The sequence below is a fragment of the Gadus macrocephalus genome, chromosome 21 (genome assembly GCF_031168955.1).
Source record: "Gadus macrocephalus chromosome 21, ASM3116895v1".
NCBI lineage: Eukaryota > Metazoa > Chordata > Actinopteri > Gadiformes > Gadidae > Gadus > Gadus macrocephalus.
In genome coordinates, this window is record NC_082402.1 from 12,319,919 (window position 1) to 12,346,640 (window position 26,722).

Consider the following 26,722-nt stretch of genomic DNA (forward strand, 5'->3'; position numbering starts at 1 on the left):
TGAGATGTGGGACTTGGGGTGCCGCGGTGTTGTGGATGTTGTGGCCGCTGCATCTCGCTCGGCGCGGGGCTTCAGTCATCGGCGGCAGCGCTATCCCTGCTCAGCTGGCTCACATCAGGCGCCATTTTTCTTAATTGTTGGTCACTTCAACTACGCCACATGTAAGATAATCGATATGCTAATGTTATCTTGCTTTATACATTAAATAAAGGACACGTTTAAGATGTAGCCTAACCATACGCCTAAGAAAAAAATCGTAATAAAGTTAAACAAACAAAAAAAAGTTGTCCAATATGAAACCAATAAATCTCCCATAAATTCTGCTATAAAATAGTAGGACTGCTTGGTCCGGGATTAGGGCGAATGAACACGCGCGAGTAGGCCTACTAGTCACAAATCCGTCGCGGACGTGATTTGTGAAGGATGGAGCCGCGCCGACCCGTCGCTTTTGGTGTGAACGTGGCACTTTGTTATAGGCCTACCATGCTGGGCAAAGCTAGGCAGCATGGTGTTAACACCAGCAATAACTTTCCATAATGTTAGATATTCTTTAATTCGATTATCTTGATCTAAATTGGTTAATTATTGAAATACAATACAAAAGCGAAAACATTAAACCAATAATTTTATTTTTATTTTCTAAAGAGCTGATTGAAAGTCCACTTGACATTCTCTTATTGTAATATACAGCTGTAGATAGCCTAGATAGGGCACTACTAGATAGTGCTTCCCAGTTGTTACCACTGCTTATAGCAAAATGGGTTCAATGCAGAGGATGAATTTCAACATATCAATGCAATAAATAGATCACATCAATAAATAAATCAAATCAAGATCAAATCAAATGATATTATCCACTCTCTGAACAGCATACCTCTACTACAAACGTACCACCATTGTATGGAAAATGTTTTTGAGATTTATATTCAAAGAACAGTGACATCCAATATGGGAGTGTCCACCCAGATCTAGGATGGTTGTTCCAGCTAAACAGTGTAAAGACAAGTAACAACGAGTGAATGCTTGGTTACGGTGCTTGAGTTGATCCAGTACTGCTACGAGGCCACTGACTGGGAGGCACTGTGCGAGCCAGGAGGGTAGTCTTGATGGTCTCCCAGACGGCGTCACGGACTACATCAAGGTCTGTGTAGACAGCCCTGTTCCATTGAAGATGGTGTAATGCTTCCCCAAAAACATGCTTGTGGCCATCACTCTTTAACACCTCTCACTACTGAGGGAGTCACTTTGAACTCTGTAGTCTATTTTCAATTTAATTCAGTCACTTAAACTAAGTCATTCTACTATTTATCCTATCCAGGTGACCTGCGCAATATTCCTGCAATTTAGTACCTGCAAGACGCTAACATAATTTACCTTAGCTTCAGTTATAGTTAATTGTACAAGCATGTTTTATGACATTCTGCTGTTGGTTAGATCTATAGGCCTATGTTATCTATGAATATACAATGCATGAGCTGTATTTTATGTTTACTTGTTTCTGGCTTGAACTGAGCAACTTAAAACAATTAATTTCCAATAGGATCAATGAAGTCATCCGTTTTTTTCTGGAGTACCTTTAGTTCTTATATTTCGGTCAACTTGCCCATTTACCAGACTACAAAAATAAAGTCTACTTGTAGGCCTACTCCAATACAATTGAAGTGGATTCATCGCAACTCGCTACAAAATAAATTCAGAAAAAAAATATATGGATGCAAACATTTGCCAATCTCACTCACAAATTGAGGCACATAATATTAAATTATATTTGCTGTAATTTTCACCAGATGCTTCAGCAACAGCAGCAGTATGAACAACTCACCCACTAGTGCCGCTAGTGGATGACTACTGCAGACGATGACCCTTGACCATACTACTGCCAATGTTTACCTATGTACTAGAAGATAAACGTCTACGTGATTCACTTTCAAATAACTCAATTTATAACAAATGGGTTATTTTACTCAAGTAGGCCTGTGCCTTGCCACTTTATACAGCACTGCCGTTTATACTGCCCATTGTAGGCTGCAGGTTGTTTTCTATGGTTTTAAGCTAGGAGGGCTTTATAGGAATATGGTTGTAATTAAATTCTGCAAAGTACAACAATCGGGCAACGGCCACCCTCTTCTTCGTTAATTTCCTTCTCCTTCCTTCCGATACCAATTCATACATTTTCGGTTGTGGCTATGGTAAGAAACCGGAGCTATCATGCACAATTGCGATGGGTTGTTTGTAAAAGAGAAGCACACGAATATGCAAAAATTTTAGTACTTTGCAACTACTTTGCAAGGGCTCTAAATCAGACGAGACCATTTACTATGGAGGGGACTCAATTATGGAAGCGTCTCAATGACGTGTACCAGATGGGCCGAGAAGGGTCCAGCTGCAGGCTTGGGCGTTTCCGTCATGACACAAGAACGCCCTTTAGGCGTTCCTGCTAGCGTTTCATCGACCAATCACACGAGGTGTTTCGAAAGGCATACTGGGTTTCGCAAGGCATACTGCGAAGCCTTCCTTAATGGCAATTTTACCTCTCTTGTTAGATTTAGCAATCATGGAGCCCCCACTTGGCTAACGTTAGTTCTATGCTACCCGTACTTGAAACTGCTGTTTGAGAAAATCGAACTAGCGAATGTTCCGGAAGTGGACAGCCGTGCGAAGAAGAAGGGGTTCGGTGTTTATAGCAGAGTTTCCGTTGAGGAGGACCAAAAAAAAAAATGAGGAGGACCGACAATTCTAAATGTCCCCGGTCAGAATGACCAGTGGCGACTGGTCATTAGGGGTAAGTCGCTACTCTCACAAGAAAAAAGAAAAAGAAAAAGAAAATGAAAAAAAAAATATATATAAAAAATATAATATATATTTTTTTATATATATATATATTTAAAAAATAATCTCCCCAGAAAGGCTGAGTTCGTCGGGAGGTGCAAGAGGGGCTCTAGCCCCACCAGCCCAATGCAATGTGTATTGGACTGGAAACTTTGAAATGCGCATTCTCAGAGTGTTTCTCTGTTGAAGTCAACGGAGATTATTTTTCTTCCTGGTGGGGCTAGCCGCTAGCCCAATATGTCCATGGTGTGGACTTGGGACTGTTAAATATCCCATGATGCATTTCGCATTTCGCATTCCTGTTTTAAAATATCAGTATGTAATCAGAATCAGAATTCTTTTTAATGGCCAAGTATATTCACACATACAGGAAATTGACTTGGTGTGGTTGGTGCATAAGACATGAGACATAACATAACAACAAAAAAGCATAAACAAGAACAAAGGACAAATGTTTTTTAAGATAACAATAAATAATAATAAATAATTGGGCATAGAAGGGCAAGTTAGTTTGAGTACGTAAACCCAGAGTCATTGTGATGCAGGGGGCTTGTTTGTGAGCCCAACTGCCGTGGTGAAAAAACTGTTCAAGTGGCGAGAGGTTTTGGTCTTAATAGCCCGGAACCTTCTGCCGGATGGGAGACACAGAAATAGGTGGTGACCGGGATGAGAAGGATCAGCGATGATCTTCCCTGCTCTCTTGCTGGTCCGTGAAACAGGTCCAGAAGAGACGGCAGGTCACAGCCGATTACCTTCTCGGCTGACCGAATGATCCGCTGCAGTCGGCTTTTATCCTTTGCAGTAGAGGCAGCGAACCAGATGGTTATAGAAGAGGTGAGGATGGATTCAATGATGGCTGTGTAGAATTCCACCATCACTTTCTTCGGCATGTTGAATCTCTTTCGCTGTCGAAGGAAGAACATCCTCTGCTGGGCCTTCTTGATTTTGGAGGTGATGTTCTCCGCCCACCTTAGGTCTTGTGCCATGACTGTTCCCAGGAATCTGAAAGACTCCACCATGTTAACTGGGGAGTCACACATGATGAGGGGGATGGTTGGGGCTGGGCTCCTCCTGAAATCTGCTACCATCTCCACAGTTTTTAAAGCGTTCAGCTCCAGGTGGTTCTGGCTGCACCAGAAAGCCAGGCTGTCGACTTCATTTCTGTAGGCGGCCTCATCCCCATTTGAGATTAATCCAATGAGGGTGGTGTCATCCGCACATTTTATGAGTTTGACAGAGGGGTGGCTGGAGGTGCAGTTGTTGGTGTAGAGGGGGAAAAGTAAAGGAGAGAACACACAGCCTTGGGGGGCTCCAGTGCTGATGGTCCGAGGCTCCGAGACAAGCTTGCCCAGCCTCACTCGCTGCTTCCTGTCTGACAGGAAGTCAGTGATCCACCTGCAGGTGGGCTCAGGCACGTTCAGCTGTGTTAGCTTGTCTTGGTGGAGAGCTGGGGCGATGGTGTTAAATGCCGAGCTGAAATCAACAAACAGGATCCTGGCATAGGTGCCGGGGGAATCAAGGTGCTATAAAATAGGCTATATAGGAACATTTTAAAAGTATAACAAAGATGGAGGCCTATTCAACATATTTGCATACTATTATTTTAAAATGAAAGAGGGGTTTTGTTTTACATAATTTGTTTATTGTATAAGTCCCTGATGGAGGAAACCCATCGCAACGGAAATCCCGGTCGGATCCATCTGATTGGTGTGTGTGTGTGTGTGTGTGTGTGTGTGTGTGTGTGTGTGTGTGTGTGTGTGTGTGTGTGTGTGTGTGTGTGTGTGTGTGTGTGTGTGTGTGTGTGTGTGTGTGTGTGTGTGTGTGTGTGTGTGCGTGCGTGCGTGTGTTTCTATTCTATTCTATACAGTGTTTTCCCTTTACGTTTCATTTGATAAAAAACTACAGTGTTACCCCTTATGTTTTTTTTCCATGATGACTGATGAAAAGCAACAGTGTTACCCCTTATGTTTTATTTGACAAGGACAATTATTTATTTATTTTCAAATATGGTTTTTTTCATGACGACCAATAAAATACGACAGTGTTACCCCTTATATTTTATTTGACAAAGACAACAGTGTGACCCCTTATTTTTTTTCATGACGACCAATAAAAAACAACAGTGTTACCCCTTATGTTTTTTTTCATGACGACCGATAAAAAACGACAGTGATATATTTTATTTGACAAAGACAACAGTGACCCCTTATTTTTTTTTCATGACGACCAATAAAAAACAACAGCATTACCCCTTATGTCTTTTTCCCATGATTTTCAAATATGTTTTTTTTCATGACGACCAATAAAAAACAACAGCATTACCCCTTATGTCTTTTTCCCATGATTTTCAAATATGTTTTTTTTCATGACGACCAATAAAATACGACAGTGTTACCCCTTATATTTTATTTGACAAAGACAACAGTGTGACCCCTTATTTTTCTTTCATGACGACCAATAAAAAACAACAGCATTACCCCTTATGTCTTTTTTCATGACGACCGATAAAAAACGACAGTGTTACCCCTTATGTTTCTTTTCATGACGACCGATAAAAAACGACAGTGATACCCCTTATGTTTTTTTTCATGACGACCGAAAAAAAACAGCAGTGTCACCCCTCAGGTTTCATTTTGACGTTTTTGCAGGGATCCAAACCTAAAAATGACAGTGTCAGCCCTCATGTTTCATTTGATAAAAACGACAGTGTTACCCCTTATGTTTTTTTCATGACGACCGATAAAAAATGACAGTGTTACCCCTTATGTTTCATTTGATAAAAACGACAGTGTTACCCCTCATGTTTGATTTGATTAAAACGACAGTGTTACCCGTTATGTTTTTTTTCACGACGACCAAAGAAAAACAACAGTGTTACCCCCTATGGGGTAACACTGGGGTAACACTGTCAAACCTGTCGATTTGATCAATATCGACAGGTTTACCCCTTATGTTTATTTCATGACGACCAATAAAAAACTAAAGTGGTACCCCTGTCGACGTTTTTGCAGGGATCCAAACCTAAAAATGACGGTGTCAGCCCTCATGTTTCATTTGATAAAAACGACAGTGTTACCCCTTATGTTTTTTTCATCATGACCGATAAAAAATGACAGTGTTACCCCTTATGTTTCATTTGATAAAAACGACAGTGTTACCCCTTATGTTTTTTTCCCATGATTTTCAAATATGTATTTTTTCATGACGACCAATAAAATACGACAGTATTACCCCTTATATTTTATTTGACAAAGACAACAGTGTGACCCCTTATTTTTTTTTCATGACGACCAATAAAAAACAACAGCATTACCCCTTATGTCTTTTTTCATGACGACCGATAAAAAACGACAGTGTTACCCCTTATGTTTTTTTTCATGACGACCGAAAAAAAACAGCAGTGTCACCCCTCATGTTTAATTTGATAAAAACGACAGTGTTACCCCCTATGTTTTATTCGATACATTTCGACAGTGTTACCCCTTATGGATTTTTCATGACGACATATAAAAAACGACAGTGTTACCCTTTACGTTTCATTTGATAAAAACGACAGTGTTACCCCTTGTGTTTTTTTCCCATGATGAATGATGAAAAACAACAGTGTTACCCCTTATATTTTATTTGACAGGGACAATTTTTTTTTTTTTTTCATTTATGTTTTTTTTTCATGACGACCAATAAAAAACGAAAGTGGTACCCCTGTCGACGTTTTTGCAGGGATCCAAACCTAAAAATGACAGTGTCAGCCCTCATGTTTCATTTGATAAAAACGACAGTGTTACCCCTTATGTTTTTTTCATGACGACCGATAAAAAATGACAGTGTTACCCCTTATGTTTCATTTGATAAAAACGACAGTGTTACCCCTCATGTTTGATTTGATTAAAATGACAGTGTTACCCGTTATGTTTTTTTTCACGACGACCAAAGAAAAACAACAGTGTTACCCCCTATGGGGTAACACTGGGGTAACACTGTCAAACCTGTCGATTTGATCAATATCGACAGGTTTACCCCTTATGTTTATTTCATGACGACCAATAAAAAACTAAAGTGGTACCCCTGTCGACGTTTTTGCAGGGATCCAAACCTAAAAATGACGGTGTCAGCCCTCATGTTTCATTTGATAAAAACGACAGTGTTACCCCTTATGTTTTTTTCATCATGACCGATAAAAAATGACAGTGTTACCCCTTATGTTTCATTTGATAAAAACGACAGTGTTACCCCTTATGTTTTTTTCCCATGATTTTCAAATATGTATTTTTTCATGACGACCAATAAAATACGACAGTATTACCCCTTATATTTTATTTGACAAAGACAACAGTGTGACCCCTTATTTTTTTTTCATGACGACCAATAAAAAACAACAGCATTACCCCTTATGTCTTTTTTCATGACGACCGATAAAAAACGACAGTGTTACCCCTTATGTTTTTTTTCATGACGACCGAAAAAAAACAGCAGTGTCACCCCTCATGTTTAATTTGATAAAAACGACAGTGTTACCCCCTATGTTTTATTCGATACATTTCGACAGTGTTACCCCTTATGGATTTTTCATGACGACATATAAAAAACGACAGTGTTACCCTTTACGTTTCATTTGATAAAAACGACAGTGTTACCCCTTGTGTTTTTTTCCCATGATGAATGATGAAAAACAACAGTGTTACCCCTTATATTTTATTTGACAGGGACAATTTTTTTTTTTTTTTCATTTATGTTTTTTTTTCATGACGACCAATAAAAAACGAAAGTGGTACCCCTGTCGACGTTTTTGCAGGGATCCAAACCTAAAAATGACAGTGTCAGCCCTCATGTTTCATTTGATAAAAACGACAGTGTTACCCCTTATGTTTTTTTCATGACGACCGATAAAAAATGACAGTGTCAGCCCTCATGTTTCATTTGATAAAAACGACAGTGTTACCCCTTATGTTTTTTTCATGACGACCGATAAAAAATGACAGTGTTACCCCTTATGGTTTTTTTCATGACTACCAATAGAAAATGACAGTGTTACCCCTTATTCTTTTTTTTCAGGACGACAAATAAAAAACGACAGTGTTACCCCTTATGTTTTTTTTCATGACGACCAATAAAAAACAACAGTGTTACCCCTTATGTTTTTTTTCATGACGACCAATAAAAAACGACAGTGTTACCCCTTATGGTTTTTTTCACGACGACCAAAGAAAAACAACAGTGTTACCCCCTATGTTTTATTTGATCAATATCGACAGGTTTACCCCTTATGTTTATTTCATGACGGCCGATAAAAAACGACAGTTACCCCTTATGTTTTTTTTCATGACGACCAAAGAAAAACAACAGTGTTACCCCCTATGTTTTATTTTATGAATATCGACAGTTTTACCCCTTATGTTTATTTCATGACGGCCGATAAAAATCGACCTCCAAACTTATCAATGAATCATCAAGACACCGAATAAATTCAACACAATGGTTATACTTGACTTCATAATTCGCATGAAATAGAGATATGAGTCTTCCAACAGAAGGCATCAACTGGAATTGAACCCCGGTCTCCAGGGGGTTAGCTCACAGCTCTCTCCACTTCCCACTGAGAATTATAATTTAAATATGTCTGTGGTTATATATGACAATATATGCAATAGACATGGTAGAATTACGTTTCAAATTAATGATATTGTCTTTTCCACAGAAATTGAGCCACAGTCGCCACAGTCCGAGTACACTCCACTGCACCACTGAGGCGATGCCAAATCACAATGATCAATCATCAATAAAGAGGATATACATGACATTAAAATGTATGTGTGTTTTTCTATTATTTCCCTTATGTTTTTTTTCATGACGACCAATCAAAAACAACAGTGTTACCCCTTATGTTTTTTTTCATGACGACCAATAAAAAACGACAGTGTTACCCCTTATGGTTTTTTTCACGACGACCAAAGAAAAACAACAGTGTTACCCCCTATGTTTTATTTGATCAATATCGACAGGTTTACCCCTTATGTTTTTTTTCATGACGACCAAAGAAAAACAACAGTGTTATCCCCTATGTTTTATTTTATGAATATCGACAGTGTTACCTCTTATGTTTATTTCATGACGGCCGATAAAAATCGACCTCCAAACTTATCAATGCATCATCAAGACACCGAATAAAGTCAACACAATGGTTATACTTGACTTTATAATTCGCATGAAATAGAGAAATGAGTCTTCCAACAGTGGACATCAACCTGACTTGAACCCCGGACTCCAGGGGGTTAGCTCACAGCTCTCTCCACTTCCCACTGAGATCTATAATTTAAATATGTCTGTGGTTGTGTGACAATATATGCAATAGACATGATTGAATTACGTTTCAAATTAATGATATTGTCTTTTCCACATAAATTTAGCCGCAGTCGCCAGTGGGTTAGGCAGAGTACACTCCACTGCACCACTGAGGCGATGCCAAATCACAATGATCAATCATCAATAAAGAGGATATACATGACATCAAAATGTATGTGTGTTTTTCTATTATTTCCCTTATGTTTTTTTTCATGACGACCAATAAAAAACGACAGTGTTACCCCTTATGTTTTTTTCATGACGACTGATAAAAAAACGACAGTGTTACCCCTTATATTTTATTTGACAAACACAACAGTGTTACCCCTTATGTTTTTCTTCATGACGACCAATAAAAAACAACAGTGTTACCCCTTATGTTTTTTTTCATGACGACCAATCAAAAACAACAGTGTTACCCCTTATATTTTTTTTCATGACGACCAATAAAAAACAACAGTGTTACCCCATATGTTTATTTTCATGACGACCAATAAAAAACAACAGTGTTACCCCTTATGGTTTTTTTTACGACGACCAAAGAAAAACAAGTGTTACCCCCTATGTTTTATTTGATCAATATCGACAGGTTTACCCCTTATGTTTATTTCATGACGGCCGATAAAAAACGACAGAGTTACCCCTTATGTTTTTTTTCACGACGACCAATAAAAAACAACAGTGTTACCCCTTATGTTTTTTTTCATGACGACCAAAGACAAACAACAGTGTTACCCCCTATGTTTTATTTTATGAATATCGACAGTGTTACCCCTTATGTTTATTTCATGACGGCCGATAAAAATCGACCTCCAAACTTATCAATAAATCATCAAGACACCGAATAAAGTCAACACAATGGTTATACTTGACTTTATAATTCGCATGAAATAGAGATATGAGTCTTCCAACAGAAGACATCAACTGGACTTGAACCCCGGTCTCCAGGGGGTTAGCTCACAGCTCTCTCCACTTCCCACTGAGATATATAATTTAAATATGTCTGTGGTTATATATGACAATATATGCAATAGACATGATAGAATTACGTTTCAAATTAATGATATTGTCTTTTCCACAGAAATTGAGCCGCAGTCGCCAGTGGGTTAGGCAGAGTACACTCCACTGCACCACTGAGGCGATGCCAAATCACAATGATCGATCATCAATAAAGAGGATATACATGACATTAAAATGTATGTGTGTTTTTCCATTATTTCCTTTATGTTTTTTTTCATGACGACCAATAAAAAACGACAGTGTTACCCCTTACGGTTTTTTCATGACGACTGATAAAAAATGACAGTGTTACCCCTTATATTTTATTTGACAAAGACAACAGTGTTACCCCTTATGTTTTTCTTCATGACGACCAATAAAAAACAACAGTGTTACCCCTTGTGTTTTTTTTCATGACGACCAATCAAAAACAACAGTGTTACCCCTTATGTTTTTTTTCATGACGACCAATAAAAAACAACAGTGTTACCCCTTATGTTTTTTTTCATGACGACCAATAAAAAACAACAGTGTTACCCCTCATGGTTTTTTTCACGACGACCAAAGAAAAACAACAGTGTTACCCCCTATGTTTTATTTGATCAATATCGACAGGTTTACCCCTTATGTTTATTTCATGACGGCCGATAAAAAACGACAGAGTTACCCCTTATGTTTTTTTTCTTGACGACCAATAAAAAACAACAGTGTTACCCCTTATTTATTTTTTCATGACGACCAAAGAAAAACAACAGTGTTACCCCCTATGTTTTATTTGATCAATATCGACAGTGTTACCCCTTATGTTTTTCTTCATGACGACTGATAAAAAACGACAGTATTACCCCTTGTTTATACTTGACTTTATAATTCGCATGAAATAGAGATATGAGTCTTCCAACAGAAGACATCAACTGGACTTGAACCCCGGTCTCCAGGGGGTTAGCTCACAGCTCTCTCCACTTCCCACTGAGATACATAATTTAAATATGTCTGTGGTTATATATGACAATATATGCAATAGACATGATAGAATTACGTTTCAAATTAATGATATTGTCTTTTCCACAGAAATTGAGCCGCAGTCGCCAGTGGGTTAGGCAGAGTACACTCCACTGCACCACTGAGGCGATGCCAAATCACAATGATCGATCATCAATAAAGAGGATATACATGACATTAAAATGTATGTGTGTTTTTCTATTATTTCCCTTATGTTTTTTTTCATGACGACCAATCAAAAACAACAGTGTTACCCCTTATGTTTTTTTTCATGACGACCAAAGAAAAACAACAGTGTTACCCCCTATGTTTTAATTGATCAATATCGACAGGTTTACCCCTTATGTTTATTTCATGACGGCCGATAAAAAACGACAGAGTTACCCCTTATGTTTTTTTCTTGACGACCAATAAAAAACAACAATGTTACCCCTTATGTTTTTTTTCATGACGACCAAAGAAAAACAACAGTGTTACCCCCTATGTTTTATTTTATGAATATCGACAGTGTTACCCCTTATGTTTATTTCATGACGGCCGATAAAAATCGACCTCCAAACTTATCAATGCATCATCAAGACACCGAATTAAGTCAACACAATGGTTATACTTGACTTTATAATTCGCATGAAATAGAGATATGAGTCTTCCAACAGAAGACATCAACTGGACTTGAACCCCGGTCTCCAGGGGGTTAGCTCACAGCTCTCACCACTTCCCACTGAGATTTATAATTTAAATATGTCTGTGGTTATATATGACAATATATGCAATAGACATGATAGAATTACGTTTCAAATTAATGATATTGTCTTTTCCACAGAAATTTAGCCGCAGTCGCCAGTGGGTTAGGCAGAGTACACTCCACTGCACCACTGAGGCGATGCCAAATCACAATGATCAATCATCAATAAAGAAGATATACATGACATTAAAATGTATGTGTGTTTTTCTATTATTTCCCTTATGTTTTTTTTCATGACGACCAATAAAAAACGACAGTGTTACCCCTTATGGTTTTTTCATGACGACTGATAAAAAACGACAGTGTTACCCCTTATATTTTATTTGACAAAGACAACAGTGTTACCCCTTATGTTTTTCTTCATGACGACCAATAAAAAACAACAGTGTTACCCCTTGTGGTTTTTTTCATGAAGACCAATCAAAAACAACAGTGTTACCCCCTATGTTTTATTTTATGACGACCAATAAAAAACAACAGTGTTACCCCCTATGTTTTATTTGATCAATATCGACAGGTTTACCCCTTATGTTTATTTCATGACGGCCGATAAAAAACGACAGAGTTACCCCTTATGTTTTTTTCTTGACGACCAATAAAAAACAACAATGTTACCCCTTATGTTTTTTTTCATGACGACCAAAGAAAAACAACAGTGTTACCCCCTATGTTTTATTTTATGAATATCGACAGTGTTACCCCTTATGTTTATTTCATGACGGCCGATAAAAATCGACCTCCAAACTTATCAATGCATCATCAAGACACCGAATTAAGTCAACACAATGGTTATACTTGACTTTATAATTCGCATGAAATAGAGATATGAGTCTTCCAACAGAAGACATCAACTGGACTTGAACCCCGGTCTCCAGGGGGTTAGCTCACAGCTCTCACCACTTCCCACTGAGATTTATAATTTAAATATGTCTGTGGTTATATATGACAATATATGCAATAGACATGATAGAATTACGTTTCAAATTAATGATATTGTCTTTTCCACAGAAATTTAGCCGCAGTCGCCAGTGGGTTAGGCAGAGTACACTCCACTGCACCACTGAGGCGATGCCAAATCACAATGATCAATCATCAATAAAGAGGATATACATGACATTAAAATGTATGTGTGTTTTTCTATTATTTCCCTTATGTTTTTTTTCATGACGACTGATAAAAAACGACAGTGTTACCCCTTATATTTTATTTGACAAAGACATCAGTGTTACCCCTTGTGTTTTTTTTCATGACGACCAATAAAAAACAACAGTGTTACCCCTTATGGTTTTTTTCACGACGACCAAAGAAAAACAACAGTGTTACCCCCTATGTTTTATTTGATCAATATCGACAGGTTTACCCCTTATGTTTATTTCATGACGGCCGATAAAAAACGACAGAGTTACCCCTTATGTTTTTTTTCTTGACGACCAATAAAAAACAACAGTGTTACCCCTTATGTTTTTTTTCATGATGACCAAAGAAAAACAACAGTGTTACCCCCTATGTTTTATTTTATGAATATCGACAGTGTTACCCCTTATGTTTATTGCATGACGGCCGATAAAAATCGACCTCCAAACTTATCAATGCATCATCAAGACACAGAATAAAGTCAACACAATGGTTATACTTGACTTTATAATTCGCATGAAATAGAGATATGAGTCTTCCATCAGAGGACATCAACCGGACTTGAACCCCGGTCACCAGGGGGTTAGCTCACAGCTCTCTCCACTTCCCACTGAGATTTATAATTTAAATATGTCTGTGGTTATATTTGACAATATATGCAATAGACATGATAGAATTACGTTTCAAATTAATGATATTGTCTTTTCCACAGAAATTGAGCCGCAGTCGCCAGTGGGTTAGGCAGAGTACACTCCACTGCAACACTGAGGCGATGCCAAATCACAATGATCAATCATCAATAAAGAGGATATACATGACTTTAAAATGTATGTGTGTTTTTCTATTATTTCCCTTATGTTTTTTTTCATGACGACCAATAAAAAACGACAGTGTTACCCCTTATGGTTTTTTCATGACGACTGATAAAAAACGACAGTGTTACCCCTTATATTTTATTTGACAAAGACAACAGTGTTACCCCTTATGTTTTTCTTCATGACGACCAATAAAAAACGACAGTGTTACCCCTTATGGTTTTTTTCACGACGACCAAAGAAAAACAACAGTGTTACCCCCTATGTTTTATTTGATCAATATCGACAGGTTTGCCCCTTATGGTTATTTCATGACGGCCGATAAAAAACGACAGAGTTACCCCTCATGTTTTTTCCATGTTGACCAATAAAAAACAACAGCGGTACCCCTGTCGACGATTTTGCAGGGATCCGAACCTGAGCTGTTTAGAGTATTAACCGCCAAACTTATCAATGCACCATCAAGACACCGAATAAAGTCAACACAATGGTTATACTTGACTTTATATTTCGCATGAAATAGAGAATAGAGTCTTCCAACAGAGGACATCAACCATACTTGAACCCCGGTCTCCAGGGGGTTAGCTCACAGCTCTATCCACTTCCCACTGAGATTTACAATTTAAAATAGTCTGTGGTTATATATGACAATGCAATGTGCATGATAGCATTATGTTTCAAATTAAAGATACTTTGTTTTCCACAGAATTTGAGCCGCAGTCGCCAGTGGGTTAGGCAGAGTACACTCCACTGCACCACTGAGGCGGAGACAATTCACAATGATCAATCATCAATAAAGAGGATATACATGACATTAGAATGTATGTGTGTTTTTCTATTATTTCCCTTATGTTTTTTTCATGACGACCAATAAAAAACGACAGTGTTACCCCTTATGGTTTTTTCATGACGACTGATAAAAAACGACAGTGTTACCCCTTATATTTTATTTGACATAGACAACAGTGTTACCCCTTATGTTTTTCTTCATGACGACCAATAAAAAACAACAGTGTTACCCCTTGTTTTTTTTTTTTCATGAAGACCAATCAAAAACAACAGTGTTACCCCTTATGGTTTTTTACATGACGACCGAAGAAAAATGACAGTGTCACCCCTCATGTTTCATTTGGTAAAAACGACGGTGTTACCCCTTATGTTTTTTTCATGACGACCGATAAAAAACGACAGTGTTACCCCTTATGTTTCATTTGATAAAAACGACAGTGTTGCCCCTCATGTTTAATTTGATTAAAACAACAGTGTTACCCCTTGTGTTTTTTTTCACGACGACCAAAGAAAAACAGCAGTGTTACCCCTTATGTTTTATTTGATAAATATCGACAGTGTTACCCCTTTTGTATTTTTCATGACGACCAATAAAAAACAACAGTGTCATAGATCGCTACCTAGCAGAGAGTTGTAAGCACTTTCCACCCTTTTCAGTGGAGGAATTGGTCTCCCCAAGCAATGTTATACTTAAAAGGAGCAAGTAAGTTGCATATTAATTTAGTCTTTCGGCCTGTAGCATATAAACAAAATGAAGCAACTGTCCCATATTTCTAACTGCATTTGAAGTAGACATTGAGACTCACAAACAATGGACGCTATAGGACAGTGATCATGATTTGTCTCAATATCAGAATAACAACAATGGGTCAAATAGCAATGGCTGGTGGAATGGCCATGAAGTAGGTCTGTATGCAGTGTAAGCTTGTCCAGGCCCTGCAAGTCAGGATGTAGGCTATGAATCTGAATGAAAAGTAGGTAAATACGTAGTGGCCATCCCCAAAATGCACCAGAATACAGGAAATCAAATCTATTCAATTCAAAAAAATATATGGTGGGGGGGGAGGAACCTCAGACCCCCTGTCTGTTACTGTGCCCCACCAACATGTTCGATCGCCAGCCGCCACTGAGAATGACCAATGGAAATAATTCTCTGCACAATTTGAATTGTGTTTAAATATGCTACAGTGGTCATTTGTTTAGCCAATTCATGTTAAACAATGAGGGTTTTCATTGCCCGACCCGGCCCGCCGCTCGGGCCGGGCCTTTGATCGAGCGTTTGTGTTTTTTTTGTTTTTGTTATCATTGCTTTATTGGCCTAATCTGAGGAGAAATCTATGCCATAAACAGACATTTTAAAGGCCTTTATACGGGTCTTCTCAATGCCGTCGAACGCTCCGTTCACTTGCATGGGTAGTAGTCCGGTAACTTGTCAACCCCAGCGTCTTCGGTTGCTACGCGACGTCAACGTCTTATAGCAGACTATTTCACTGCTGATCAACACTACGAATGCTGGTAACGAATAAATTGTAAAAAGACACACCATGTGAAGTTATCTTCCAAATAAGATTTGAAAAGCTTTGGAAGTTTATTTACAACACTATTTACATAGTTTCGGAGTAGTACACTTTGACATTTTAATACAGTTCAGCGAGAAAGGCGACGAAGAATAAGAAGGGGGCGTTCCAGTCTGCAGTGGGATGATATTGGATGGGCCGGCTCTCCTGGCAACGCCCCATCAATTTACTTGTAATAGAGGACAACATGGGTCGCAGCATCGCACAGCAGTTGACCGGGTAGACATGTATATATAGCAAACACATCAACAAATAGTGTTGGATTGGTTCTCCTATTGGACCGAGCTGTTAATTAGCTGTTCAATGTGTGTGTGTGTGTGTGTGTGTGTGTGTGTGTGTGTGTGTGTGTGTGTGTGTGTGTGTGTGTGTGTGTGTGTGTGTGTGTGTGTGTGTGTGTGTGTGTGTGTGTGTATAATAATCATAAATAATCATCGGCCATGGTGTTGATTTGAGAATGATGGATTTACCGGTTCTAAAATATGAATGAACCAGTTACGAAATATGAAAGTTATGCAAGGAATGCTGGGCGCAGCAGAACGTCTCAGTCTCAACTGCGTAGCCTAGTGTCGCAAGGAATCACTACACGCTCGGCCGCCGCCACACCACGCCGCATACAAAGGAGAAACATTATCGCCCACACACACAGCGTATAACTGGAATAGATTTGGTGCTGCTGACTCCGTCCCAACACAACACATATTTCCATCTAGGGGTGCGGCGTCGCAGGCGGTTTGTTTCCACCGTCATGTCTCCTTTTTGTCGCATTGGGATGGGAGTGATGCGATAGAAAAGTTGACGCTCGTGTAGGCTGTCATGTGTGCGCTTCCTTTTCTTCAGCTCTGGGTGGACAACTGATGTGACTGGCGTGATTGGTGATGATCACACATACATTTGTTGATGTGTGTGTCTGTGTGCAAGTGAAGCTAGCGACCATTGAAGCCTCACGGGGGGAGAGCGTTGAGGTCTGGGGTCAGACGCCGGGCGGTCACTGACCACATCGGAAGGCTCACTGCGGATAGGTTGGCAGGTAAGCTGCGGGAACTAATAACTAGGAGTCCTTTAGTCTGCAGGCGTCGTGCGAAACGCAGTCCTTTGCCTTCCTCCTTAACCTAAACAACTTTTGGAGCAACTAGCATGTTTTACACTAAACCGAGGGGTTATCATTTAACCACAAGTGCACGGATGCCAGAGGGGACGACACATGGATAACTAACCCCTTGATTTGTCAGTGTAAATTCTGTGTAATGGGGAGGCTACCTTCCTCACAGCATACCGTTCGTGTTACTGCTTCTCACTGGTTATGATATACCGCCTGTCTATTTGTTTCCATCGTAGCCTACACCTCGGAATCTCATCTCTGTGTAGACATGTCGTAGGCTATTTCCCTTTCCACACTCTCAACATGGGTAGGCCTAATTGATTAACATGTTATCATGTTGATCAAAATTAAATGCCCAATCCTTAGGTGGATATGAGGACAACATATGTCCGAAATAGCCTTTATTGTTGAAATACATATGGACCATTATTTTTCCTCACTCTCCACCAGCCAAACGGAGGAGCCAGCGTCCACTGACTACCTCGACCCTATCCCGACCACCATGGGGAACCACGCTGGCAAGGACAGTATTGGCCATACAGGTATGGTCTGCCCTATACAAAGCTCACGTGAACTATTCCAGTACACTAGTATTCCTGCCTATTACTTTTGGGGAGGTTTTCTTTTGGAAACATTAAGGGTTCTGGCCTATAGGGCTTTTTGTTCCTACTAACAAAACGAATCGTTTTATCAATATAATCTTGCTGAATTAATTGATATTTCATTTAATTTATATTCCACCTAATTACTAATTATTATCTTTCAACTGTTTTCAACAAATTTTATAGAATAAATGCTTTGGCATATGTTGTTATGGCACAACCTCCTTCTCTAACTCTTAATGAAGGCACAAACACATTTTATCTTAGATTATTGCATGAATGTTCGATTGTCTCCTTGTGTTCAGTCTATTGAGCTGTTAAAATAGTTTCTAGCTATTTTCTTCCTGGTTCCCACACTCTCATATTGTGTGCCTCTTTACAGAGTCCCATTGTGCATGTGAATTAAGGTAGAATGTGGGAATCTCTACCTTAATCAAAACCATTTATTTTATTCAGCTAAAAAATGCTGTGATATCTTAAAGGCACCCAGTGCAACTTTATGTAAACATTCAATGAAAAATAATCATTCCATTTCTAGTCTTTTTTACACGTAGTAAGTTTCAATAACTCCATACCATTACATATCGACATTCAAGGAGCAAAGATGAGACGTCGTTGTGTGGTGAGAACTGATAGAAAATCGTAAACAACAACAATCGCCGGTGGGGAGAAGCCATTTTTCCATTGACTGGAAGCCTGCTTTATTTATTGTAGGTTACAAAAAATAAAGAAAATGGCGGCATTGTTGTTGTCATCGATTTTCTATCAGTTCTCACCACACAACGACGTCTCATCTTTGCTGCTTGAATGTCGGTATGTAATGGTATGGAGTTATTGAAACTTACTACGTGTAAAAAAGACTAGAAATTGAATGTTTATTTTTAAGCCTCGAAAGTTGCACTGGGTGCCTTTAAACTAACTCAAATTCTGACTAACTCAAAAAACGCCTCTTACACTTGATCGCCTTCCTCTGCCATACGTATATATATATTTTTTTATTTTTTTTATTCATTAATTCTTTCTCGTTTTGGATTCTAATAATAGATAAGTGATGCTCTTCCTCCTCCCAGTTTGCAAGGAGTGGACTGGGAAGAGATTAGCTTCATGAGTACACAGTCGTATCCAGACAGATTGTTGAGTTAGCATTAGCACAGACTGGCCCGACAGCAGAGTAGAAATAAAGCACTAGAATCATTTAATTTCTGCAGGGTGCACATTAGAACCCTGTGTGTGCAAAGGCAACACTTCAATAATTACGGCAAGCAAACAAAAATGGCAGCATCCATTTGGCATCTGTGGGATCTCAAGCTCAATATTTGGGTGAAGACAAAAAATTCTGAACAGTGCCTGCTGATCAGGCAGGATGTCTTTACCCTGTTGGCGTGTGTGTTTCTGTGTGTGTGTGTCAATCAAAGAGTGGCAAGAGAAGCTCAACTAATCGACCGCATCAATCAATCATGCAGTCATTGATTCATGGTCTGGCAACTGTCTACCTTGAATCAAGGCTGAGAAACACAGACTGGACAATATAAAGTATTTTAATTATTATAAGTGGTTGTCAAGTGCTTCAGCATTCTGAATCCTGTGCAGTGATTTTCGCCCGGCCAGCAAAGCATTACAGTATACCAGCCATGAGATGACCAGAGCATGGATTGGTTGGATGTTGGATGGATGGTCCTGCCTGTATGAAGCTCACTTTTGGGCAGGATTTTGTCTAAATACCTGACCGTGGTCGGAGAAACCTGTGGCCTCAATGATTGATCCCTGAGAGTATGTGTACAACAAGAATATTCGAGGTCCAAGAACTGACCCCTGTGGAACACCACATATCAACTGATCATACTTGCACACGTCAACCTACCATGGCACCCTACAGAACCTACTAGTGAGGTAGCATTCATTTCTAACCATTTATGCACTGTCCCAGTGATACCGAGATCAGAGCATCTGAAAGTTCACAATACTGAATTGGAACATTTCAGTATTGATTTCTGGATATACAAACTGTTTACTGTTGATATTGTTACTTCAATCATACATTCAATTTTTTGTGCTCTTTTACAAAAAAAATGTATGTTAATAGTAACTTCCAGGGTAATGTGTATTTACTTCCAGGTTCTCCTCTGGATTTCTTCCACACGCCTCCTACGAGCCCCTCAGAAGAAGCCCAGCTCGCTGCTTTGGCCTCCTCCTCCTCCTCAGTCTTCACCAACAAGATGCAGACCCCCTGCCACCCCTGCAGTCCCTGCCCCCCTACCCCGACCCCGAGCAACTGCCCGCGGCAGCAGGTCCTTCAGGGGGAGTGGGCACTGATCAGCATGGAGAGTCAACCTTCTCCACAGATGTCTCTGAGTCACGAGAAAAAGGAAGAGGAAGAGGCGGGAGCAAAGCATTGTGGGAACGTGGGCTCACTCAGCCCGGCGCCAATGCCGCTGCCCTGGGGCTCGCCGACGGAACAAGTCTGGCAGGAGAGAGACAGTGGGCTGGAGTCCCCGCTGGGGGCCGAGCAGGTGGGCCAGGAGACGAGTCTGGTGATGCGGAGTCTGATGGAGTACTACAGGGCCTCGCTGGGCCTCAGCCCCGGTCCTGACGACTCAGTCGGAGCAGTAGGTAGGACCACAATGTCTGCTTGTTGAACCGAACTGTGAAAGTTGGGCACATGGCAGTGTTTTAGCTTCGGGAAATTCGCTAACCCAGCTGATACTGTTTTTCAATCTGGTTTTAATTTTAAGGAATACCGTCATCCTGTCTGTTTCTGATTTGGATTACATTTTAACTGACGATATAGTTTTCCTCTCGAGAATAACAAATCATCAAGGCCTAGCTCCATCCCTTGAACGGAATGATATTTAGGTATATAATTTGGGTTTTATACTTCTTATTTTGCTATTTCAATGAAATATTAGATTGTGAAAGAACAATAAACACTTTATTTTTTGTGTAGTTGTAAACTGCCTCCTAATGGGTATGCTTATTAATACTACACTAACTACCCGACAACTCTTCCTCAAATGACTAAAATGGCATAGAATCCATCATGTGATGTCTCGTATTAGTTTTTTAAAGTAGGGGCCTTGTGTGTTTCTACCTTTGCCAGAGCTCCTCAGGCGCTTGGTGTCAGAGAGGGGTGAGCTGGTCGAGGAGGTAAACGGCTTAAAGGAGACTCTACGGGTAACTCGGATCTCCTATCTTGCTCCATCACCCAAGTACTGGTTACTGAGAGAGGCAACTATGTATGCTGTGGTTATCCAACCTATGCGGTTCAAGAATTGTATTGGTTTTCATATATAAACATACTGTGAAGGGACATGACTATGGAGAAAAATCATCTCACTTGAATATTAATTGTTAATGTTAAGTTAATGATTATTAAGATGCATAACTGTTCAACCTGAATTGTCCTTTAACTCTGCTCCCCCTGTGACTCTGCAGACTGAGAGGGCAGAGTGGCTGCAGTTCCAGCGTGACCTGCAGGTGGCGGTGTCCGTGGCGGACAGGCTGCGTGCGGAGGCCGAGCAGGCGCTGGACGCGCTCCGGGAGCACCACGGCGCCGCGGAGGCCCGGCTGGTGCAGGCCCTGAGGAGACAGCAGGAGCAGGACCGGGAGCTGCGGGACCTGGAAGCCCAGCACCGAGACGCCCGTCATCAGCTGTCCACGCTGAACGCCGAGAGGCGGCGGGGGCACACGGGGTCGGACGCTCGAATCAGTGCACGCGGTTTGGCGAAGGATGGAGCAGAGCCAGAGGTGAATGTGGTGGGAGACTCCTCGGAGGAGGAGCAGGGTAACGACGGGAAAGAGGAGGGTAGGCGGCAGAACTGCGCACTGGTCGCGGTGGGAAAGAAGGACTTAGAGGAGAAGCTGCTTGAAGGGGTGCACACGGATGTGGAGGCTCAGGACGTGGAAGGACATTGCGAGGCACAACCTAAAGGTGTGGAGGACGGAGGAGGGCATGGCTGCGTGGGGAGCCTCGGGGGGGAGGGTGACCTGGAGTCGGAGAAGACGCAGCTTGCTGGAAAGGGTGTCGCTGAGGCTTACATTCTCAGTTTGGCTGCCATTAAGAAGAAGAAGGAGGCGGAGGCAGGCATCGGTACTCCAGACCACAGGAGAGTTTTGATGCTTTCTGAAAGATCCTGGTAAGTGGCCGGGTCTTTCCTCAACGGGCTCTCTTTGTTTTATTACATGACAGACAATCATGCATCAAGGGATTTTCTTTTTGTCTTTTCTCAGGAGCCTTTCTCGACTCCCTCTCCCTGAAAACACCAATAAAAGCAGCCCCTGCCAAAACAACAGTTCAACGTTGCCGCTATGCAAGGTAGAGTGGATTAAATCCATGCACAATTTTAAACAGACATGTTTAAACACATAATGTTTTATAAAAAAAGGTTTTGCTGTTCAATGGCAATGAGATAAGTTTGTTCCTAACCTTTTCCAGAAGGAAGAGCCTGCCAAAGAGAAAAAGATGACTAGGCTTCTGCAACGGCAAGACAGTTGGTCCAATTTTTCTACAAGTAAATCAACGTTGTATTAACGGCATCGATATTCCGTTGAATTACATTTTCTTTGGTTTTGATTATTTTAAATGTTTGCTGTGTTTGTTTTGCTTGAAGAAAAGCCGGATGAGGACCCAAACCCTGATTCCAATAGGTAAAAAAACAAGTTATGTTGTTTAGAAATTTGATTAGTTTGATTATGGCAGACATGACAGTTGGTGCCACCTTTTGGGTTACGACTTTTGACTAGCAATACATTGAATCGAAATTTTAAACAAAGATTAAGTGAACTGTAAAATGGATGTTGCAGCACTCTGATGCCAACTGGGAGTAATGGGATTGTAAAAAGAGAATTTGATGACATAAACATGCATTTATTACAGGAGTTGATCCTACAAAGAAAGGCATAACATGACCCCTGAGAAGAGTTAATCGCTCTTTTCCTCAAAACACTCCCCTGTTCTGCTGCTTCCACAGACCTCAGGATGCCTTTAGCGTTCTGCTACGACGTCACGGCGGCTCCAGGAGAAACGCCTTGCTCCGCTGGTGCCAAACCCGTACCAAGGGATATAAGGTTGGAGATTAAAACGTTACTCCTGTCCAACAGTGCACACAGTTTTCGCTGAATTTGACCTTTGAGCGGGGATGGATCTCTGAACTCGGCCCAACTCAAATAGTATATTTGTGCTACAAAAAAGTTGTAATTACCCTTTTAATTTAAGAACGTTGTTCTGTTTACTATGTTCTCAAATCAAAATGTGTTTGAACAGAATATTGAGATCACAAACTTCAGCAGCAGCTGGGAGGACGGCCTGGCCTTCTGCGCCGTGTACCACACCTACATGCCGTCGCATGTCCCATACGGCAGTCTCACACCTGAGGACAAGGTGAGAGAAAATACTCTGAAGTTCTAAAGTTCCAGTTCTAGAAGGGACTTCCATGTTATTTTAGGTTGCAGCTCATTCAAATGCCAATATTTATATATTTCTGGATTTTTCTATGCATATCCATATGTATTTCTTTTTATTTTTTATAGTATAGACTGATCAAAGTAACTTAAAATTCAGATAAAGGACAGATTCCAGCCACTGGTTCTTAGATCAACACTGAGACAAATTTGTCCTTTTAAGAACAGAAAGTACTCTAAGTTGGAACATTTGCCAATTTATACTAATAGACAACACACACATAAATGAGCAGGATTCCCAAACCGATAAAAATCTAGAGGATCCTTTTGGCCCAAAGTGCTACTATGACAAGGGAAGGTCTGTCTATGACTGATTCGGTTCCTTCTTCTAATCTTACAGAAAGGAAACCTGGACCTTGCTTTCCAAACTGGGAATAGTATTGGAATCACAGCCACACTGGTAAGATGTGAGGAAGAAAGAAAGTTTTCTAACCTCAATCACATTTAGGTAGAGCTCAAGACTCTTGATATATCAATTCAGTTATTATGATTTTCAATAAAAAATAAATGTTTAACTGTAAATCCAAAACAACAGATTTCAATCTTGGATCAATATTTGATTACAAAACAGGGCCTATGTTAATAATGGCACTTTATTGATAGGCCTTAACATTAGAACCTTGGGGGTTTATCTGTGACATGCTTTTAATGACCGCAATGTGGCAGACGGTGGAGGAGATGCTCAAAGCAGACGGACCCAACTGGCAGAGGGTACTGGGATACATTGAAGGCATCTTTCGCCACTTTGAGATGTGATCAACCACCTTCAACCTCCCCAAGCTTCCTTCAAATGTTGTGACCCATCCCCGAGCATAAAGGACTGAGGACCACTCCTCCACAGGGAGCAGCACGAGAACCACATCTCTTTAAAATGGCCTGGGCCACGCAAAGCAATATGAGAAACTATGATATTTTGTGTGTAAATGTATATCTATGAATCTTTTATTTATATGAACACTTCCAGTCATGCATGTCACATCTGTTCTCAAACTCGATGCACAACAGAGGGAGGGGCCGGACGTGAAGTTTATATGCTGGCCTGGTAAAACTTATGATTGTATTCACTGTGTGAGTGGGTGAGAGACGAGATGCTATTTAATTTTTAACAATTTACAACCTATAAACAGTTTCCAAACGTCGAGTCACAATAATAAAGTTATATGTATACATTTATAATGGTGCCAGTTTGGTTTTTGAACATGATGATCAGAACAGACGGAAAGTTATCTTATACAATTTTAATACATAAAGGCATTTGTCAATATCTGACACACTATAAAATGGTGGCATTTAAGTGGGTTATTGTGAATGACATAACAATTGATCCCAGGGCTCCAGACTGCAACCAAATGGTCGCCTTTTGCGACCAAAATTTGAGTGCGACTGAATTTTGCCCTTTTTATACTTTGTATTTGTACACGTTAAACGGGGAAGGGGCGTGTCAACGAATCCGGCATCTGTAGCAGGTAAATGAGTGTGAGAAAGATAGGGAATGGAGGGGGGGAGGGTCCTAGGGATTAAATATCGAGCGCACGTAAAAGGTCTCTGTGAGGAGGAGAAAGATTTCAAACTATTGACTCATTCTTCCGACCGGTGGCTAGAGTGCCATTGCCAGAGTCCTGCACGGGTCTTATTTTGCAAACCCGCACCCGCCCGTACCTGCAATACTTAAAACCGCATTTGACCCGTGTTCCGACTAGCCTGGCACCGCCCGCCTAAGTACTTCCGCTCAATTAGAATTTCCCTTCAGTACTAGGTCTGGGAATGTTAGTGGGTTGTTTACAGCCTGCGCACAACGTGATAAGTAGTGAAAAGACAGTGAAAAAAGTTAGTCTGGAGCCCTGGATCCTGATATATAAATACGGTGACCATAACACCATTCCAGCAACCTCACTACAATTATGCATTCAATGTAAAAAGGTAAAACACTACTTACAACATGGATTTAAACAATGAAATTGGGATGTAGTGCAGGCAGGCTTCTGGAACGACTGAAACAATGGATAAGGGCAATCAAATGGCCAGTTGGCAGTTTATGAATGTTACAAGCTTCCATTCTGACATTCCATTCCTCATGAGGCTGGTATGGCCCCTCCAATCGGTGGTGTGGACAGGGGCGGTAACAGGAGGGACTTCAGTTTCGCCGACATGGCAGCAATCTCTGGGTCCTGAGTTTCGTACATCTTTACTAATCTGGCAAATTTCAGTACACCTGTAAAGAATGGCAGGATTAGCTCAGCACAAACATTCAGGTGGTTTCTGGTGACAAGCTATCATTCAGAATGGTTAATAGTTAACGTGCAATATATAAAACAATGAAAATATGACTTTACCCTCTCCCTCATTGTTGAAGCCATAGGCTTTGATAACCTCTTGTTGAATCTGTGTGGCTACAGGAAGGACAAGCTGCAGCATCTTCCCCATGTCATTGCAGGCACTTTCCCTGGCCTCCTCCATCCGTGCAACGTTTTCTGGTACAGAGAAGGCCTGGATGACCTCACTAAGCACCACTGTATGTACACAAACGGGGGAAAAGGTTTTCAGTATCGCAAAGATTTCAGGTAATATCTAAATCTGAAAACTGAAAGAGGAAGTAAGACAATTTTGAGAATTAAGAAAGCTACATCACATATATTATAAAGAGTAACAAACACGTATATTGCTCTTACCTCTGGCCTGCTCAACAGTAAGGGTCAGTTGTGGTGTTGGAGCTGAGGCCATTTCTGGGGGGGTCGGGGGCGGGGGAAATAACCATTGTATTAGGTTATAAACTCATAATTAGCAATACATTTACATCTATGTCTATTCAGAATTCAAATTTTCGCGTGGGCGTGATTGTAGACCAAAATGTCGTGGATGGAATTTTCCATCTTTCATGACACCCACTGAAATAATTTCTAGTACAATTCTAGACGGGTACGGTAAACATTTTAGGTTTATTTATGCAGCTTCTTTGTTGCAAAATTCAAGTTCACTTCCACGGTATGCAACCTGGGAGCGTGGTTTTAAATTCAAGAATACAGCAAACAGTCATCGATAAGGAGATGCTCTGCCTCTTGTTTGAGTAAAGACTATTGAAAAACAAGCACATACTGTATTGGCAATTCAATTGGCGTATGTACTATTATAAATTGTGGACGAAGAGGATACAACTATACTTCGCATGATAATGTTGTTAAATATTACTCACCAAAGGATGAAAACAAACCGGGCGGTGAAGTTCCTGGTTATGTTTGACGTTAGGACCTTTACGACAGTATTTACGACAACTGGTTCCGGATTCCGATATATACACGTTGACGATTGAGAGGTAAACAAACCTAAAATAAACCCTC

At 40.4% G+C, this 26,722-nt stretch overlaps 2 protein-coding genes across 10 annotated transcripts; one reads left to right on the forward strand and one right to left on the reverse strand.

Moving 5' to 3' along the window:
• Positions 1-14: 14 nt before the first annotated feature.
• On the forward strand, positions 15-24,880 carry LOC132449834 (cytospin-A-like). Of its 8 annotated transcripts, none has more exons than XM_060041662.1 (13): positions 15-161; positions 1,042-1,141; positions 17,779-17,870; positions 20,046-20,540; positions 21,028-21,101; positions 21,363-22,063; positions 22,158-22,242; positions 22,363-22,438; positions 22,538-22,574; positions 22,898-22,994; positions 23,191-23,307; positions 23,728-23,787; positions 24,054-24,880. In XM_060041662.1, the coding sequence occupies exons 2-13, from the start codon at positions 1,107-1,109 to the stop codon at positions 24,141-24,143; spliced, it is 1,959 nt and encodes a 652-aa protein (XP_059897645.1). In that variant the 5' UTR covers positions 15-161; positions 1,042-1,106; the 3' UTR covers positions 24,144-24,880. The 8 variants fall into 8 exon arrangements, with proteins under 8 accessions (XP_059897645.1, XP_059897646.1, XP_059897648.1 ...); XM_060041665.1 differs by lacking the exon at positions 15-161 and adding an exon at positions 17,153-17,256 and having other exon boundaries at positions 1,035-1,141; XM_060041667.1 differs by lacking the exons at positions 15-161; positions 1,042-1,141 and adding exons at positions 17,273-17,453; positions 17,565-17,635.
• On the reverse strand, positions 24,611-26,718 carry grcc10 (gene rich cluster, C10 gene). 2 transcript variants are annotated; one of them, XR_009523676.1, is made up of 5 exons: positions 26,578-26,718; positions 26,057-26,110; positions 25,721-25,897; positions 25,324-25,599; positions 24,611-24,844 (listed from the first exon to the last, which is right to left on the reverse strand). XR_009523676.1 is itself a non-coding variant. In XM_060041672.1 (4 exons), exons 2-4 carry the CDS (start codon positions 26,106-26,108, stop codon positions 25,460-25,462), a joined length of 369 nt encoding a protein of 122 aa, XP_059897655.1. In that variant the 5' UTR covers positions 26,109-26,110; positions 26,578-26,718; the 3' UTR covers positions 25,198-25,459. The 2 variants fall into 2 exon arrangements, 1 of the variants encoding a protein (XP_059897655.1); XM_060041672.1 differs by lacking the exon at positions 24,611-24,844 and having other exon boundaries at positions 25,198-25,599.
• Positions 26,719-26,722: the final 4 nt, after the last annotated feature.

Bases quoted from the DNA above. Each gene is read 5' to 3' on its own strand.
- LOC132449834 (XM_060041660.1), top strand. From the start codon at position 17,714: ATGTCCGAAATAGCCTTTATTGTTGAAATACATATGGACCATTATTTT. The intron at 22,439-22,537 runs GTAAATCAACGT...TTTTGCTTGAAG, and splicing joins TTGGTCCAATTTTTCTACAA to AAAAGCCGGATGAGGACCCA. The intron at 23,788-24,053 runs GTAAGATGTGAG...GCAATGTGGCAG, and splicing joins TTGGAATCACAGCCACACTG to ACGGTGGAGGAGATGCTCAA.
- grcc10 (XM_060041672.1), bottom strand. From the start codon at position 26,108: ATGGCCTCAGCTCCAACACCACAACTGACCCTTACTGTTGAGCAGGCC. The intron at 25,898-26,056 runs GTAAGAGCAATA...GTGTACATACAG, and splicing joins TACTGTTGAGCAGGCCAGAG to TGGTGCTTAGTGAGGTCATC. The intron at 25,600-25,720 runs GTAAAGTCATAT...CATTCTTTACAG, and splicing joins CTTCAACAATGAGGGAGAGG to GTGTACTGAAATTTGCCAGA.